We start from the raw sequence: 18,818 nt of genomic DNA on the forward strand, positions 1-18,818 counted from the left end.
AGGCAACTGTACTGTTGACAGTTCACGGGTACAGCTTCCCTGACAGATGGACAAGACAGCATTTTAGAGCAGACATCATGTTCCTTTGGTGTTCAGAATCAGTCCTCCAGCTTTCTGAGTTTTTTCCCAAATTATATCAGTTGGACTTGGGAAATCTGCAGTCATTTACTCTCTTTTGACCTATTTTGGATCTCTGTAATGATCATCTATTGTAGAAATAAAAATAATTATTTTAGAATAGTTAGCAAATACATTAATTTAACAATATGGCAGTAGAAGGATCTCCTCTCAGCTCTATGATCTCTCTAGCCACAGGTCTGTTTAAGCATCTTACTACATGAAAATAGAATTCATTATAAGAACCATTCATCAATATTTAGTATTTATCAGCTCATGGGCTGTTTTATTTTTCTTGTTACTCGCTGTTTTTCTTCACTATCCCAATTATTTTTGAGGTCAAGCTCTAAGAATTGCTTCTTTGTAAGTTTAAACACTGTTAGTTTTAGCATCTGGTCTTTAGTGTAACACTACTCAAAATGTGTATACCATGGGGAATAAACACAGAGTTAAGAACGTGAAAGCTTTTGGAGTTACTGACATTGCTACGTTTAATAAGATTTCCCTGATGGATTGGGGAAATTGAACATAGCCTATTCTTCATCCAGAGTTTAAGAGGAACTGTTTTATGTGATGTCTTGGGAAATGAGAAGGGCTTTCATGCCTCTTTAAGGGGTGTATTTTGCTAGGCTGGCAAGGATAGCACAATGTTTTTCCCTACTATTATGTGTATACTTTTGGGAAGATGGCAGTTGTACTGAATAAGAAAGGGAGTCAACTAGCTAAGATCCTTGGTATTTGTGGCTTCATCTTTGACATTGTCATTTTGATAACTTTAATAAAAGTCACAGTTTAATTATAACATTTCTATTTAATACTGGGATTTTTTTATATACTCTTCAAAAATAAAATCTTTTTTGTTTTGCTGTCTTAAATATTTCTGTGTTAGGTCTGTGGAAAAACTTTTATCTATAAGCATGGTCTAAAATTACATCAAAGTCTCCATCAGTCCCAAAAGCAGTTCCAGTGTGAACTGTGTGTCAAGTCATTTGTTACCAAACGGAGTCTCCAGGAACATATGAGTATTCACACAGGTAATTGTAAACATTATGGACATAGTTATATTTAATATTTTTAATTTAGTATTATGTTGTTTGGTTATAGTATAATTATATCAGAACATTATATTCCCAGCACTTGGGACCATGAGGCAGGAGGATGATGAGTTCAGTGGGCTTCATGAAAGTTCCAGGCTAGTCTGGTCTACATAGCTGGGCCTTGTCTCAAATTTCTCTTCACCCCCAAGTAGAAGTAATTATATTAAGATGCTCATAAGTTAATGTGTGTAATCTTTTAGTTAGCAGTAAAATTTTAAAGTTTTCTTGAATACAATTTCTGAATTGTTTTATTTTTATAGAAATACTCTTTTTTTAAAAATTTTCTTAATTATTTTGTATGTGTTCATGAATGTGTATGTATGTATGTGTGGCAGTTGGGTGCTCTGGCATGTGTGTGGAGGTCAGAAGACAACTTCCTCCATCATACGGGTTCCAGGAAGGGAAGTGAAGTTGAAAGGGAGGGTTAGCAACATGTGCTTTAGTCACTGAACCTCATGTACTTACGTTCAGATGTTCTGTAAAGCAATCGTGTAGGTGGCCGATGCTGCTGAACTTAGATTTAACCCAATAACTATTATAGTTCATAAATTATTCAGACATTGCAAGTATTCTTACACTGTGGCCTGTACTAGTATCCTACTGTCCTGGAACCTGAGTTGGAACTGTAGATCAGGCAGGCCTAGAACTCAGAGATCCTCCTGCCTCAGCCTCTTAAGTCCTTGAATTAAAGGTGTGCACCACTATGCCTCCCATAACTCTAGAGTCATGGCAGTGACTCTATTCCTGATCTCAATTTTGTTTCTGTCAACCTGTTCATAACAGTAACAGTTAGTCTGTGTCAGGGAGAGCCGAGCTGCCACAACTAACTGTAGGATTCCATTCTGCACGGGATGGGAAGCACAGGAGGCTGGGCAGTGATGAAGGGAGCAGTAATAGCTTGGTGGGTAGACTAACACCTCCTTTGAATGACTTCCTGTTACCACTCTGCCCACCGCCTCTTTCCTCCTTTCTCTCCTGTGAATGTTTTAAATACTGTGACTCAGCTCTCCCCTGCAAAGTATTTGTATCCGTGACAGAATACTATCACAGTATGTTGAGTATCTTGATAGTGCTGTAGTTTTGAAAGGAAATAGAAAATTCAATTTTTTCCAGGTTTTTGTAAAATGACAGTTTTTGGGTTCTCTAGTCTTGGTAAAATTTTAACTTCTGGGGCTGCTGAGAAGCCAAAGACAATGGCACTGGGTTTTGATCCTACTTAATGTGCTGGCTTTGTGGGAGCCTAGCCTGTTTGGATGTTCACCTTCCTAGACCTGGACGGAGTGGGGAGGACCTTGGACTTTCCACAGGGCAGGGAACCCTGACTGCTCTTTGGACTGGAGAGGGAGGGGGAGAGGAGTGGGGGGAGGAGGAAAAGAGTGGGAGGAGGGGGAGGGAAATGGGAGGCTGGGAGTAGGCGGGAATTTCTTTTTTTCTCTTTCAATAAAAAAAAAATTTTAACTTCTGAAATGTAACAAATTATGTTAAAACGGGCTTCTTACTAGATTTATAACATGGCTTTTCATTTTCTCACAGGAGAATCCAAATACTTTTGCTCAGTTTGTGGAAAGTCTTTTCACAGGGGCTCCGGACTTAGCAAGCACCTTAAAAAACACCAACCAAAGCCTGAAGTTCGAGGCTATCATTGTACTCAGTAAGTAGTTAATATGTGAAGTTAATTTCACTTATCTCACCTGGGTTTTTTTGAATATTGTTTTTTTTATAAGAAAATATTCAAAGATAACATTAACTGTAATGTCAGTTTACTGAGTGATCAGTCTACCTAGCTCTTACTGTTGGTTTGTTTTAAGAGTTTTAGTAAAAGTGATTGAAAGAGACTTTCCAAGGTGTCCTACCTAGGGGTGGAGACAGTAGGGGAAAAGTACCACCAGCCAGGCTCCTTTGTAGGGTTCCTTGAAACACTAACTGTTTCTCTTTTCTTACAATTCTTCTTCTCTGTTCACTTTCCAAAATTATCTTCTTCAAAATTGAAGTCAAATTCATAAAATGGAAAGTAGTCAGTCACCTTATGTCACATTGAGTAGGCTCCAGCTGCACCTGTCAGGTGCCCTGGCCTCTCCGGTTCATCTGGGGTCACCAAACGCTCGCATATTCTCAGATGACTGGCAAGGAACACTACTATGTTTTCAGTTCACAGTTTGTAATACGTTCATAGTTTTGTACAAATAGGATTACTAATTCTGGAATTCAGCATTGAGACTGACAGTTGCCAGCCATCCTAGTGCTCCCTCACAGGTTGTGCAGATTCAAGTCAGCCAGTGATAGCACAGGGCCTTTGCACATGTTTTCAGTCTTAAACGTCTGTGCATTGTGTTTCCCAGAAAGAGATAATTTTCAAAGTTCTTATTCCCCAAAGCATCTCATTCTCATGCTTTTGGTATTTTTGTTTCTACAAAATGTATTCCTTGCCTCTAAGAAACACAGGCTAATGTATTTGGTTTTAAATGCTCTCAACAAACAACTCTACTCCAAGTATACAGTTTTGGGAGGGTTGGAGTATAAATAAAAGGCATGGAGTTAGCCAGTAATCATAGTTCTAGACTAGGCCTAGTGATGCATGCCCTTGGTCTCAACACTCAGGAGGCAGACTTAGATAAAACTCTGTGAGTTCAAGGTTAGCCTTTAGTCTACATAGTGAGTTTTAGGACAACCGAACTACATAGCAAGACCCTGTCTCTAAAAACATGAACAAAACAAAACATAGTTCTTTAGATCCTTGTAGTACTAGGAATGCAGGCTATTGTGTTCAAGGCTGCTGCTAAGCTCTACGGAGCTAGGGTAAATTTAAAATCCCATAAAACTTTAGTTATGCAGCAATTGCTTTTTGTAAAGATTTATTTTTATTGTATGTGTATGAGTGTTTACCTTCGTGTTTGGATATGCGCCATGACTGCTCAGTTTGTGAAGAGGCCAGAAGATGTTGAATCTCATGGAACTGGAGTTAACAGATGATTGTGAGCCACTGTGTGGGTTTTGAGGATCAAATCTCTGAGTCCTCTGCAAGAGCAAGTGGTTTTAACTGCTGAGCCATCTCTCCAGCCATAGTAATTATTGTTCTTGATTAATCATTTGCTGGCCATTATAGGTTTTGTTTTTGTTTTTTGTTTGTTTTTTGAGATAGGGTCTTTCTATTTAGTCCTGGCTTTCCTGAGTCACTCTTTTTTGGGGACAGGGTTTACTGGGTGAAGCTCTGGCTTACTTGGAACTCCTTTGGTAACTTCTTGACTTGCCTGGAACTCAAAAGAGATCTGCTTGCCTCCAGGATGCTGGAATTAAAGGCATATGTTACCACACACGGATGCAATGTATACTTTTGATAAGTTCCTAAACTCCCCAATAAAGTTAGCCAATTGATTTAAGACATTAATGTTCGCCATTTCCTACCCTGCTGAATTTGCCAGTTTTACTACAGTTAGTCTTATTTTAGAGTAGAAATAGAGTTGGCCACGGTGGCACATGTCTGTATCCTGGTACTTGAACTGAGGCAGGAAAATTGCATGTTTGAGACATACTTGGTTTACAGAGTGAAACTCTGTTTCAAAACAAATGACCAAAATAATAGTAATAATAATGATACCAGAAAATATACGATGGACTTTCTGTTTTGTTTTATGTTTTATGAGACACGGTCTTTTTTTTTAATATTTTCTTTATTATTTATTATGCGTACAGTGTTTTGCTTGCATGTACACCTGCAGGCCAGAAGAGGGCATCAGATCTCCACCATGTGGTTGCTGGGAATTGAACTCAGGAAGAGCAGTCAGTGATCTTAACCTTTGAGCCATCTCTCCAGCCCGAGACACAGTCTTAATAGCCTTGGCTGTCCTGAAACTTGCTATATAGACCAGGCTGGCCTTGAACTCACAGAGGTCTGCCTGCCTTTGTCCCTGAAATACTGGGACTAAAGGCATGTGCCACTAGCACCTGGCCTTAGGTACAGTGTTTTTATCAATACTTTTTTGTTGTTATCTGTGAATGAAAACCCAGCCGAACTGGTTTTAATGAAAAGTCATGTCTGGAGGTCTGAGTGGTTGGTTAAGTTGGATTCAGATTGATTAGTATCTGGTTTCTCTCAGGCTCCATATGGACAAAGTCTGGCAGTGGTTTCAGCTTCTCATCCTCTCAACTTCCAAATTGTCAAGATTCTTTTCTGGTAGTTCCTGTAAAAGTCCCGAGTTTCACTCTGATTGGATCAAGTTAAGTCATTTAGCATCCCTAAGCTGATTGCTGCTACCAAGGGAATGCTGTTACTGTTACTGATTAGGCCTGAATCATTGCTTCGTTCCTAGTGTCAATGATAAAGCCTACCTTCCTAACATGGACAAAAGAGGAAGGGGATGAAGGGGTTTCAAAGAGAGGGATAAGGAAAGGTGGACAATAAACTCACTTTGGTAACTTGGGAGCCTTGCATGATTCCTTCTCAAGCATTTTGAGTATTCTAAAAAGAATTTAAATCTTGCATCTTTGATGCAAGATTGAAAAAATAGATCTCTCAAAAAAAATAGATCTCTCTCTCTCTGATGTTTTAAATTTGGAATAATTTTGTGAAGCTTCAAAAACTTAATATAGTGAATTCTTGGAGACTTGTTTTAAAGATGATCCAATTGTTAACTAAACTTTATTACAGATGTGAAAAAAGTTTCTTTGAAGCTAGAGATCTGCGCCAACATATGAACAAACATCTTGGTGTGAAGCCATTTCGGTGCCAATATTGTGACAAGTGCTACAGCTGGAAGAAAGATTGGTATTCCCACGTCAAGTCCCATTCTGTCACTGAACCTTACAGGTGAGTCAGTCTGAGAAATATCTAAACTCATTGAGAAATATTATGGCCTTATTACTTTAGAGAAAACTAATTTGGGCCTTTTCTATTTTAGGTGTAATATATGTGGCAAAGAATTTTATGAGAAAGCTTTATTCAGAAGACACGTAAAGAAAGCCACCCATGGGAAGAAAGGAAGAGCAAAGCAAAACCTGGAACGGGTGTGTGATCAGTGTGGAAGAAAATTCACTCAGCTGAGAGAGTATAGGAGACACATGAACAACCATGAAGGTAATGCATATTTATCCTGCTAGAAGAGGGCCAATGAGCATTCTTTTTTTTAGGGGCCATGCTGATCTTCTCTGTATCTTTCCAATTTTAATATATGTGCTGCCAGAGCGAGCACATGGAGCATCATCATTTGTCAGTGTTTTACCAGCTACCTTCTCTCTTTGTAGATTAAGCCCGTATCTTTCAAGATTGAAGTGATGCTGAGTTTGAAACTTATTTGGAGACTCTTATCCTAGGATTGTAAGACTGCAGTTAAAGGATAAATAAAATCATGGCAAACTTAGTTTTTCATAAGTAACTTCTATTATGTGAGAATGCTTTTAGAGAGATTATAGTGCAAAATCTTGGTTAGTCCATTGAGAATTATTTGATGCTAACTAAAAGATTATAGTAATAAAAGTGAAATGGTTGTGGACATACTTGAAAAACATTTGCAAAATTATTTTCATATATATTAGAATTTGGAACCTTATCCCCTATACCCTCTTTTCTCTTTCTTTCTTGATAGGAGTTAAGCCCTTTGAGTGCTTAACATGTGGAGTAGCTTGGGCTGATGCCAGATCACTAAAACGTCATGTCCGAACACATACTGGTGAACGGCCCTATGTGTGTCCTGTGTGTAGCGAAGCCTACATAGATGCTCGAACACTTCGTAAACATATGACTAAATTCCACAGAGACTATGTGCCTTGCAAAATTATGCTAGAAAAAGACACTCTGCAGTTTCATAACCAAGGAACTCAAGTGGAACATGCTGTCAGCATCTTAACTGCAGACATGCAAGAGCAAGAAAGCACTGGACCTCAAGAACTTGAGACTGTGGTGGTGACAGGAGAAACTATGGAAGTTCTTGAAGCAGTTGCAGCTACTGAAGAGTGTCCATCAGTATCTACCCTTTCTGACCAAAGTATTATGCAAGTGGTTAACTATGTGTTGGCACAACAGCAAGGACAGAAGCTGTCTGAAGTTGCAGAAGCCATTCAGACTGTTGAAGTAGAAGTGGCTCATATGCCGGAAGCAGAGTGAGTACTGCAGCCACAGGAGACGACTCCCCTTGAGCTCACAGAGCGTGTGTTTACAGTTATGTCACTACCCATGTAGACTTCATATGTGAAACTGGGCTGTTGGTGACATTACTAAACTTGTCTGGCCAGTGAGTTCTGTAGGAAAGTCCACTTTCTGTAAAGAAACCGAAAACAGAAATCTGTTGGATGGGATGTAGTTGATCATGGTATGCCTTCTATGTATGAATGTTTATAAATATACAAAATTTAAAGATGTGCAGTTTCATATTTTGACATTATTTTATTACATATTTTGAATGTAAGAGGCTGCACGGTTAGCTTTTCTTCGGTTCTATTCTCAAAATACAGAGGTTCTGTAACTAGTTGTTTGTGGATTTAAAAAATTCTAATATAAAGCATATCCATAAGATGCATAAGTATATTATATTTTAAAATGCTTTAGATCTATGATTCTTGACTTACTATTTATTTTAACTGCTTCTAAGTCAGAGAATCTAGTCTGTCTTGAAGCACTTGAGTTCTGTGTTGTAATCAAGTTTGCATAATTTATTTATCTGTATGGGGACTCACAAATGCAAAGCTAATTTTACAATACCATTAAAATGCATGAGATGTCTATTAAAGCCTTACTATACTATCTCTTCAAGGCAAGTAATTGGCCATGAGAAAAGAGTACTGTTATTAAACACTGTTGATGGGAAGTTTCTGCTTGATAACATTGGACTATAAATGGAAAAAAATCAAAACTGATTATTTTGCTGAAGAACGAACAAGTTATCGAAGAAGTTATGTTTGGTATGTTTTAGCTTTTGTATCATGTTTGTTTAAATTTGTTGAAAAATTTCATCTGTAGTGACTATGGATGCTATATAATTGTTAGATAATTTCAAAATGTTTAAAATTCTCAATTCAGCCCTCATTATACTGTGTTACACAAAAAAAAAGTTGATTATGGTACTATCAAATTGCTGGACATATTTTGAAAAGTTACCTTAAAACTAAATTATATTCATTCATGTGTTTGATTTTTTTTTTTAATTTCTCACCTTTCTGAGTTGTCAGATTTTGAAAATAACTATGGGGAGATGGCCACATTTCTCTCTAGAAAACTATTGTTCAAGCTATAATTGTTAAAATTAAGCTTTTAGATATTAGAAGCTTTCTTAAAATATAAAATTAAGATATAAACAGATCATATGTAAATCATTCCTAAAGCACAAGAAATGAATGTGCCTTGATGTACATATATAATATTAAGATGCTTAATCCAGTTTACTTTAAAAAAAATGGCTTTAAGGTTAAGGAGTAAATGTTATAGCCCTGCATGCATTTTCTTGCATATGTAATGTGTGCATTTGCAAATTTATTGTTGTTTTAATAGCTATGCGGCTTTCAGTCTTAAAAGTGAATCTGTATACAGCCTACAACTTCATATAGGCTATTCACTGGTCATTTACATCAGTTACTGAAAAAGTATTTCAATGCAATTAAAATTTGAAATTGTCGTTTATGTTCTGTTTTCACCATTGTTGTTAGATTTAGTTAAATGTATAAGATCATTAATGTATATCAGAAATATTTAAATAAAAGATGTTCAATCTTGTTAAAAGCAAAGCTTTAGAGTTGACCTTGACATCATTTCAATCTATATCAGATAATATATTTAACACCTTGTTGTAAAGGGTGAGGAAATTATTTTTGTAGGTGTGGTCTATGCACACGCCCTTAGGTATTTGTGCAAGTGTGGAAGCCAGGGGCCAACCTTATCTGGTGCCTTCCTTTATTGTTCTCTACTTTACTTTTTGTTTTTTACCTATACTTTTAAATTTGTGTGTGTTTGCATGTATCTGTGTGTATGTGAGCACACACATGCCAAGGCATACATGTGGAGATCTGAGGACAGCTTGTAGGAATGGGTTCTCTTCCTCTCAGCATGTGGGTCCCAAAGATTGAACTCAAGTCATTACTCTTTGTGGTACGTGCCTTTACTAAAGAGTCATCTTGTTTGCCCTCCACCTTATTTTCTTGAAAATATGTCACTAAACCTGGAGCTTGCTGTTTTTAACTAGACTGCTTGACCTGGAATTTGCATATATGCTCATGCCTCACCCCTCTCTAGCACTCCTATAACAACAGATGAGCATGCCCAGATGTTATGTGTGCTCTGGGAACCCAAACCCAGGTCCTTCTGCTTAAACAGTAAGCATTTTACACACACACCCCAAGCCATCTTTGAGTTACTCTGACTTTGAGGCTAGCCTAGTGTACAGAGCAAGTAAGTTCCAGGACACACACTGAAGGGTAGGGGTTATGTGTTATAATTAGGTTAGGTGCTGATGCTTAGCCATCAGTTAAGCGCTCATACTCTCATGCGAAGGACCTGAGTACCAGCTGTCTACGTCAGGCAGCTCTTGACCTGTAACTACAGTTCCCAAGAAATCTGAGCAATCTGGTCTCCTGGGGCTTGGGAACATGAATGCCCATGCACAAACCCATATAGACACATATACATAAATAAAAATAATAAAAGCTGGGTGGTTTTGGCACACACCTTTAATCCCAGCACTTTGGAGGCAGAGGCAGGTGGATCTCTGTGAGTTCAAAAGCTGTTCTACAAGAGCTAGTTCCAGGATAGGCTCCAAAAGCTACAGAGAAACCCTGTCTCGAAAAAATAATAAAAAAGGATCTTAAAAATTGCACAGAAAAATTAAGGAGCTTCTAAAACTTCAGCAGTGCTTTGTGATCTTTGTGGATTTGCTTATTTTTAATGTGTGTGTATGTGCCTTTGGGAGCCAGAAGATGTTGTAGGTGGCTATCTGTCCATCTGTCCAAAATGGGTTCTGGGAACACACTGCCAAAGTGCTCTTTTGGTTTTTCAAGACAGGGTTTCTCTGTAGCCTTGGAGCCTGTCCTGGAACTAGGTCTTGTAGCTCAGGCTGGCCTTGAACTCACAGAGATCTGCCTGCCTCTGCCTCCCAAGTGCTGAGATTAAAGGCGTGCACCACCACTGCCCAGCCTTCCCAAAGTGCTCTTAAGCACTAAAACCATCACTCTGCTTTTTGTTTTTTTTTTTTTGGTTCATGTTTTTTTGTTGTTGTTGTTGATACAGGTGTCCCAAGGTAGTATCCACTGACAGACCAGGCAAACTGGTGTTGAGCCTGTATGTAATGATACATTATGGAAGAGTGTATTCTACCTGTAGTGATTCTGTTTAGAAGCATACATTGTTTTATTGTCAGATGAATTGTCTCCTGACCAAATCTGAGTGTTTGAAGAGATACCTTTAGTTTTTCTTTTTGAGACTGGGTCTCCTGTAGCCCAGAGTGGTCTCGAACTCAACATGTAGTTAAGCATAAGCTTGAATTTCTGATGGTCTAGTCTCCACATCACTAGTATTGGGATTACAGACATGGACCACAGTGTACCCAGTTTATGTGGCGCTGGGGATCAAAGCCAGTTCCTCATACATCCTAAGCAGTTCTATCAGCTGAGCCCCACACCCCAGCCTTTCTGTTACTGCTGCTATTACAGTGATTTGGATCACTGATATTAGTGAAGTAATGCTGTAGGATAATGCTTTTGTACACTGTAAAGATTTGTCACTCATATTGGTTTAATAAAACACTGATTAACCAGGCAGGAAATATAGGCGAGGCCACCAGATTAAGAATTCTGGAAAGGAAAGGCCAGAAGCAGTTGCCACCCAGATGCATAGGAAGCAAGATAAAAATGCTGCACTGCTAAAAGGTACCAAGCCATATGGCTAATACAGACAAGAATGATGGGTTAAATTGTAAGAGCTTGTAAGAGTTAATAATAAGCCTGAGCTAATAGGCCAATCAGTTTATAATTAATATAAACCTGTGTGTTTCTTTGGAATTGAATGGCTGCAGGGGACCAAGCAGGACAGAAACTTCCATCTACAAAGTAATGCTTCTATTGTCAGTAGAAATAAATCCTCTAACATACTTGTGCATCCATGTGTGTTTGTAGCCCAGGCTGGTCTTGCACTCACATTTTTGCTTCAGCCTCTTGAGTGTTGGGATAACAAGTATGAAGGAGTCAGTTTAACATGTGTTCTCTGTCTACTTATTTCAAAGGGCAGTGGCTGCAGAATTTCTCCAGGTTACTTCTGAATGTGAAGCCATTCTTCTCTCTAGAGTTTACTGTTTGGTTTTATTTAATATAATGTATATGAGGATTTAACCTGTATATATCTATGTACCCCTTTTTTACCTGATGCCCATGAAGGCCAGAAGAGGGTGTTGAATCTTCTGGAAATGCAGTTAAAGATAATTGTGAGCTGCCATGTGGGTGCTGGGAACTGAACTTGGGTCCCCTATAAGAACAGCTAGTGTTCCTAACCATTGATCCGTCTCTACCATCACACTTGTTGTAAACTCCATACATGTGTCCTGTTAATAACGTATCAAACTTCGGAATTTTTTTTCTTTTTGGTTTTTCGAGACAGGGTTTCTCTGTAGCTTTGGAGCCTGTCCTGGAACTAGCTCTTGTAGACCAGGCTGGCCTCGAAGTCACAGAGATCCGCCTGCTTCTGCCTCGAGTGCTGGGATTAAAGGTGTGTGCTACCACTGCCCAGCACCTTGGAATTTCTTAACAGGTCTTCTATTGTGCATATAAAGTTAGCCCTCAACTATGCTAAAAAATAGATTTATTAACAAATCTATTGAAATGTGTGAAGGTACTTAAAATATTTTCAACGTACCATTATTTTTTTGCTTTGTCTATTTTCTCAAGTTTTGGAGTTTGTTGCTACTTTTGTTGGACTTTTCCCAAGGGATGTGAGCTCTTCTCCATCAGGATCTGCTCTATTTTGATTATTTTCCTGTTATCAAACATTGATGCTCAATCTTGATCAGGAACGCAACACTTAAGTTGTAGCCTTAATGCTGGAGAAATGATTCAGCTGTGAAGACCACTGCCTGCTGCAAAGGACCAGGGTTCAGTTCCATGCAAGCACAAGGCACCAGGCACCTTGCAACCATCTGTAACATCAGTTCCAGAGGACCTAGTGTCTTCTTGAGGCTTCTCTGAGTATCAGGTGCACAGACATATATGGATGCAAAACACCCATACATGAAAAGAAAATAAAAAGTTGTAGCCTTTGGAAGATGATAATTAGGTCATTAAGGCTGTAAAGTAAAATGGCCAGCCAAAGAAACTGATCCTGACCCTGAAACCAGAGCCAGTGAAAGAAATACACTTTAGTCCTGAAACTAGAACCAAAGAAACACACCTTGACCCTGAAGTCAGAGCCAAGAAACACACTTCTGGTCCTGGAAGCAGAGCCAATGAAAACACACCAATCCTGAAATCAGAGCCAAAGAAATAAACCAATCTCTGAACTTGTCCAAGATCAGGGGCTTGAAATCTGGCCAATTCCCAACCCAAATAATCTGGAAAAACTCCACCCCTAAGCAGTCATATAAACCCTGTGCTGTTCAGTTGGCAGAGGCATTCACTCTCTTGGATCCCTCCCTCCCAAATAAATCTCTTGAATGAGTTTTGGCTGAAGAATCTCCTTAGGGGAATGGAGCAGAGCAGCAAAAGACGGATCTGCTGGGAAACTCTCAGCAGAGTGAAGCAGCACTCAGCTGTAACAGCTCTCTCTGAGAGAGGAGCGGGATTGCCACATCCTGTGGGGGACTATTCCCCGCAGGAACCCAGTTTCAGGGCTAGCCTGACTCCCAACAGTCAGGACACCTTCCTTCTCATACATATACAGGATACCTTCCATTCTCAGCTGTAGATATGCCAGACATACCCTCATCTCCCGACAGGACACCTTTCTCCTCTCAGCTGTAGATATACTAGATATACCCTCATCTCCCGACAGGACACCTTTCTCCTCTCAGCTGTAGGTAGGTATTCAGGATACCTTCCCTTCACAGCTACAGGTATAGCCTGAAACTTTCCCTCCAGAGCTGTAACACTTGAAAAGGCTCCCCCTCCAAGAAGTAAATTAGTGCTGTAACAAGGGCTACGGTTTGTTTGTTTGCTCTTCTGCCTCCTGATCTGGGAGAGAATGTTCTATATTCTTATTACACTATAAATTACCATTCTGTTTTAGTAGCACAGGGTCATACCTTCGAGAGCCTGTTACCCCCATGTCAAAGATTGGTCCTTCCTGGTCAGTCCGCTTATCTGCTGGGTTGCTCAAGGAACTATTTTATAATAACTCCACAGTATATGACCTCCTAGTGAGCAACTGCAATTTGAATTCTTTAGCAGTGTGAGGTCAGGTTCACTGTCATTTAATGTTGGTGAATGTTTTCCGCTGGTTTACACTTTGAGTGAAGAAGTGCTGTTGTTCACTGTCTTCTATGACCCAAATCATCTTTTCACAATTTGTTTAAAGACTTTGATAATCTCAGCCAGGCATAGTGGCACACACCTTTAGTCCCCTCACTGAGAGGTAGAGGCAGGCAGATCTCTGTGAGTTCTAGGACAACCAGGGCTTGCTGATTCCAAGTACTGTTTTTCTGTTATTGTTGTGTTTTTCAAGACAGGGTGTAGCCTGTGTGTAGCCCTGGATGTCCTGGAACTTACTCTGGAGACCAGAGTGACCTTGAACTCACTGAGATCCACCTGCCTCTACCTAGTTCTCAAGTGCTGGGATTATACCCAGCTTGTTTCTTCAAAGTTTTTAATTTTGTATGTGTGTGTCTACCACAGGTATAGTGGTGCTCACACAAGGATAGGCTTTTACTCAAGTTATTATTCAGCTTTGTTCTTTTTCCATCTCTGGTCATCAACATACTCATAGTTTTATGGTAATTTTGACATCTGATAGAGTAGGTTCTGCTTTTGGGGGGGTGGTGTTCTTGAGACACTAGTAGCTCTCCCTGGCTGGCCTGGAACTCACTGCAAATAGACCCTGTTGGCCTTGAACTTAGAGATTCCCCCCACCATCTCTGCCTCCCAAGTGTTGGTATTGATGTCCAACACCACAATGCTTGTCTATAAATACAATTGCAGAATTTTTTCATTTTTTGAGACAGGGTTTCTCTGTAGCTTTGGATCCTGTCCTGGAACTAACTTTTGTAGACCAAGCTGGCCTTGAACTCACGGCGATTCACCTGCCTCTGCCTCCCGAGTGCTGGGATTAAAGGTGTGCGCCACCACGACCCAGCTTAAGTTGATTTTTTAAAAGATTTATTATGTATATAGTGTTCTCCCTGCATATATGCCTGAATGCCAGAAGAGGGCACCAGATCTCATTACAGACAGTTGTCAGCCATGCAGTTGCTGGGAATTGAACTCAGGTCCTCTGGAAGAACAGTCAGTGCTTTCAACCTCTGAGCCATCTATCCAGCCTATAAACTGAATTTTTTTGATTTTCATTATTTATGTGTATGAATGTTTTGCTTGAATGTATGTTGTATATCAAGCACATCAGATCCTCTTGGAGTTATAGACAGTTTTAAGCCTCCATGTGTTCTGAGAATCAAACCCAGGCCCCATGGAAGAGCAGCCAGTGCTCTTAACCACTGAGGTAACTCTTCAGTCCCATTTTCTTTCTTTTCTTTTTCTTTTTTTTTTTTTTTTTGATGCAATGCAGGATTTTTGTCTCCCTAGCTGTCCTTGAACTCACAAATATCTGCCTACTTCTCCCTCCTGAATACTAGAATTAAAGGAGTATACCACCAGGCTTGGGGAAATGAAATTTCTTATTTCCTAAATCTGTTAACATATCTTCATTTATCTGGACTACCTTTAATTCTTCTCAGTAGTTAATTTTATAAATAATGTAAGTTTAATGGATATTGTAAATAAAATGTCCTCAGGAGAAAGAGGAAGGTGAATCTCTTGTGAGTTCAAGGCCAGCCTGAATTCCAGAACAGCTAGAGCGGTTATACAGAGAAAGCCTGGGACACATCTCTGAAAAACAGAAAACCAAGGTTTTCTTATGTAACATTTCCTTATGTAACATTGTACACAAACTGGGCACACTTAACCCTACTATTTAGGAGGCAGAGGCAGGGGAATCTCTGCAAGTTGGAGGCCAACCTAGTCTACCCAGCAAGTTTTAAGACAGTCAGGACTACATAAAGACACTGTCTCAAAAAACAAAACAAACCAAGAAATTCATACAATTTTGGTGATGTTTTGCTTTTGCTCTAACAAAGTGCGCCTGCAGATCAAAGGATGGAGCTAGCCACTAGTTAACGACAGAGGTCTGGAGGTCTGTATAAACAGACAGAGTGATATGGTGAGAGAGGAAGAAAAGCAAGAGGAGACAAGAGCTCGGCCCATATTTCAGCTGAGGAGTTAGCAAGGTAAGAGAGAGTTGGCTGTGGCTTGCTCCTTTGTCTCTCTGATCTTTTAGCATTTACCCCATATCTGGCTCCAGTTTTTATTATTAAGTTTTTCTTTATTAAGACCAATTAGAGCCGACTGTGGTGGCACACGCCGGTAGGATTTGCTGAAGGAGGTAGAGGCAGGAGAATCACGAGTTCGAAGCCAGCCTGGTCTACAAAAGAAAAAAAAAGGCCAATTAGAACTCATGCTACACAGAAGAACACTGGCTGTTCAGTTAGTAGAGTGCTTGCCTAGTATGCATACAATTCCCAGGCAGTCTCTACCATTGGATAAAAGCAATGCACTGTGATCACATCACTGAGCAGGTAGGGGCAGGAAGCTCAGGAGTTCAATGTCACTGTTAGGATGGCTAGACCACCGTGTGACGGTGAGCTGTTATTTTTTAAATGCAGTGTAAAAGCTAACTCGGTTCATGAAATAACCAGGCTAGCTTAAAGAATAAACAATTATATTTTTATTTATTAGAAAGGGAAACTCACGCCACAGGAACATAAAGTCCAGGCTCAACTCGGTTGCAGCAGGACCACAGAGACCACCTGGTCCATGCACGTGGTTTTCTCTCTGGGTCCCAGCCTCATCCGCTTAAGGATGATTGGTTAACAAAGCTTCCCCCATCAATGCAGAGTTCGGGTTTTTTGTGTGTGGTAATTAGGTGGATGGCTATTGTGATTGTGCCTCAAGGCCATTGCTCACAGTTCTCCAATCTGTTCAGGTAAACCCTAGCTCGGATTCACTTTATAAAGACACCTCTATTCTGAACAACATACAACGGAATTATACAGGGAAAGAAACTATAACAACAGTACTATTTCTAATTAATGATAGATTCTCCAGAGGATGGAGAGCTACATTCCATCAGAGATGTTACACATAGAGCTTGGGCCACATTTCCAACATCTGTTTTTATTGCAATAAGCAGCTCTTCCCTACAGCCACCCTTTCTTAATTTTGACAGTGACCATAACCACCTCCTGACCAAAATGGACCCTTGTGACCCAGTGTGGTCTAACATCTGTCTAGTCAGGGGTAAATAATGCTGAGCTGTCAATACTCCTGCTTCCACCACCCAAGTTCTGGGATTCCAGGTACGCATTACTAACAGTGCTGCACTTGCTGCACTGCGGATCAAACCCAGAGCTTTGTGCATACCAGGCAAACACTTTCCCAACTGAGCTGTCTCTAGTCTCTGCCCAAAGACGATACATTTTTCTCTTATTATCTAATTCAGTTGTCTGTTTCCCTAACCCAAGGATAGTTCTCTTCCTACATTTGACGCCCTGCTACACCAGAAGTTTCTTAGCTTGAGTCCTTTTTTTGCACGAGTGTATCTGTTGTATCTCATGCATGCCTGAAGCTGGCACAGGCCAGAAGAGCACATCAGATCCCCTTGGAGTAATAGACAGTTTTGAGGCTCCATATGGGTGCTGGGAATCAGACCCAGTTCCCATGAATGAGCAAACCAGTGCTCTTAACCACTGAGCTATCTCTCCAGTCCCATTTTCTTTGAGAAGGAAAATTAAGCCTTTGGCAGAACTCAACATTCATTATTTTTTTAAATATTTATTTATTTATGTATATTTATTTATTATGTATACAATATTCTGTCTGTGTGTATGCCTGAAGGCCAGAAGAGGGCACCAGACCCCATTACAGATGGTTGTGAGCCACCATGTGGTTGCTGGGAATTGAACTCAGGACCTTTGGTAGAGCAGGCAATGCTCTTAACCTCTGAGCCATCTCTCCAGCCCCCTCAACATTCATTCTTGACAAAAGCATTAATTTAAAATCAATCGCGATTTCAGCATGACAAAGTGTTTTATCTTAGTAATTTAGAACATTCCTGAAAGCCAATTTTCCTTAATACCCCTATTAAATTGCATAATGTACTCAAAATAAGTCTGTGTAAACTTTGAAAAATGAAAACCCTAGAAAAATAGGGGTGAGTTTATCTTTAACCTCAGTATATTTAAATTAATATCAAAAGGCAACAAAAAAGAATTCAGCAAGGGCACAACTACTGTACTTTAATGGAGAAATCTATCACAGGATACCACCATTTTACAAGTTAACACCGTAGAGCTGGGGACTGTTTGGGTGCATAAGGACTAAGGTTCAATCCTTAGCCCAACCAAAACCTAAACAGCAACAGAACAAACTGACACTATGCACTTGCTGACATGGATCAGTGGCATTACCCAAAGCACACTAAGTGAATTCAAGAAGGAAATATGCTCTCCACTAATTGGGGAAGAGATTTATTGTAAATAACTGTCCAACATTTTTCCACAAGGTCATAGAAGATAATTCTCAACCTGCATCTTAGAGGCTGAAGCAAATTTCAGTTTAGTCACAATAAATGTGAAAATAAAAAAGATGAACATTTTTACATGTTCCATTTAAGAATCTAGGAACAAAAAACAAAACAAAAATAATTTAGGTAAGTCGGGTGGTGGCAGCACTTGGGAAGCAGAGGCAGGTAGATCTCTGAGTTTGAGGCCAGCCTGGTCTAGAGAGTGAACTCCAGGACAGCCAGGGCTACACAGGATAAAAACCCCAAGGATCTAGGGACTAGTAAGAGCAGGAAAGGGTGCTTGCTGCCAAGCCATATTGACTTGTAACCCACAGGGTGGAAGGAGAGAACAGACTCCTGCAAGCTGTCCTCTGACCTTCGACATGTGCACATTGGCAATGTGCATGGGCACCTTGAATGATATTTTGATTGTTCTGACAAATAAAGCTTTCTTGGAGTCAATAGTGGACAGAACCAGCCACTAGTTGCCCAAAACTAACCACAGAGTTTTGGAGAACTGTAGACAGATGGGAGACAGAGCTCATAGGAAGGCAGAGCTGAGGATCTTGGCCCTATAAGGAGGAAGGAACAGAAGTAGGAACTCACTGGTGGCTGCTCTCCTGCTTCTCTTATCTTTCAGGTTCTTACTCCAATATCTGACATCCCGATTTTTTATTGATAAAGAATAGTGAGTTAAGGCTTCAGGCACCCACAACAAATACATGTACAAAAGAATAAATGGGATAAGGAAAATGTGGTACATTTACACAATGGAGTACTACACAGCAGAAAAAAATTGACATCTTTAATTTTGCAGGAAAATGGATGGAGCTAGAAAACATTATTTTGAGTGGGGTAACCCAGACACAGAAAGA

General features: G+C 39.8%; 1 protein-coding gene and 1 pseudogene across 1 annotated transcript in view; one reads left to right on the top strand and one right to left on the bottom strand.

The window, feature by feature from the left end:
* The window catches only part of Zbtb11 (zinc finger and BTB domain containing 11), a 30,063-nt gene extending 21,145 nt beyond the window's left edge, over positions 1-8,918 (top strand). The window contains exons 7-11 of the mRNA XM_005345069.2: positions 1,007-1,151; positions 2,748-2,865; positions 5,860-6,018; positions 6,110-6,285; positions 6,794-8,918. Of these exons, the coding sequence (XP_005345126.1) occupies positions 1,007-1,151; positions 2,748-2,865; positions 5,860-6,018; positions 6,110-6,285; positions 6,794-7,311 (1,116 nt within the window). The 3' untranslated portion in view covers positions 7,312-8,918. The remainder of the gene's footprint in view (positions 1-1,006; positions 1,152-2,747; positions 2,866-5,859; positions 6,019-6,109; positions 6,286-6,793) is intronic.
* LOC113458343 lies at positions 6,337-6,400 on the bottom strand (annotated as a pseudogene).
* Positions 8,919-18,818: the final 9,900 nt, after the last annotated feature.

The sequence above is a fragment of the Microtus ochrogaster genome, chromosome 2 (assembly GCF_000317375.1).
Source record: "Microtus ochrogaster isolate Prairie Vole_2 chromosome 2, MicOch1.0, whole genome shotgun sequence".
Lineage (NCBI taxonomy): Eukaryota > Metazoa > Chordata > Mammalia > Rodentia > Cricetidae > Microtus > Microtus ochrogaster.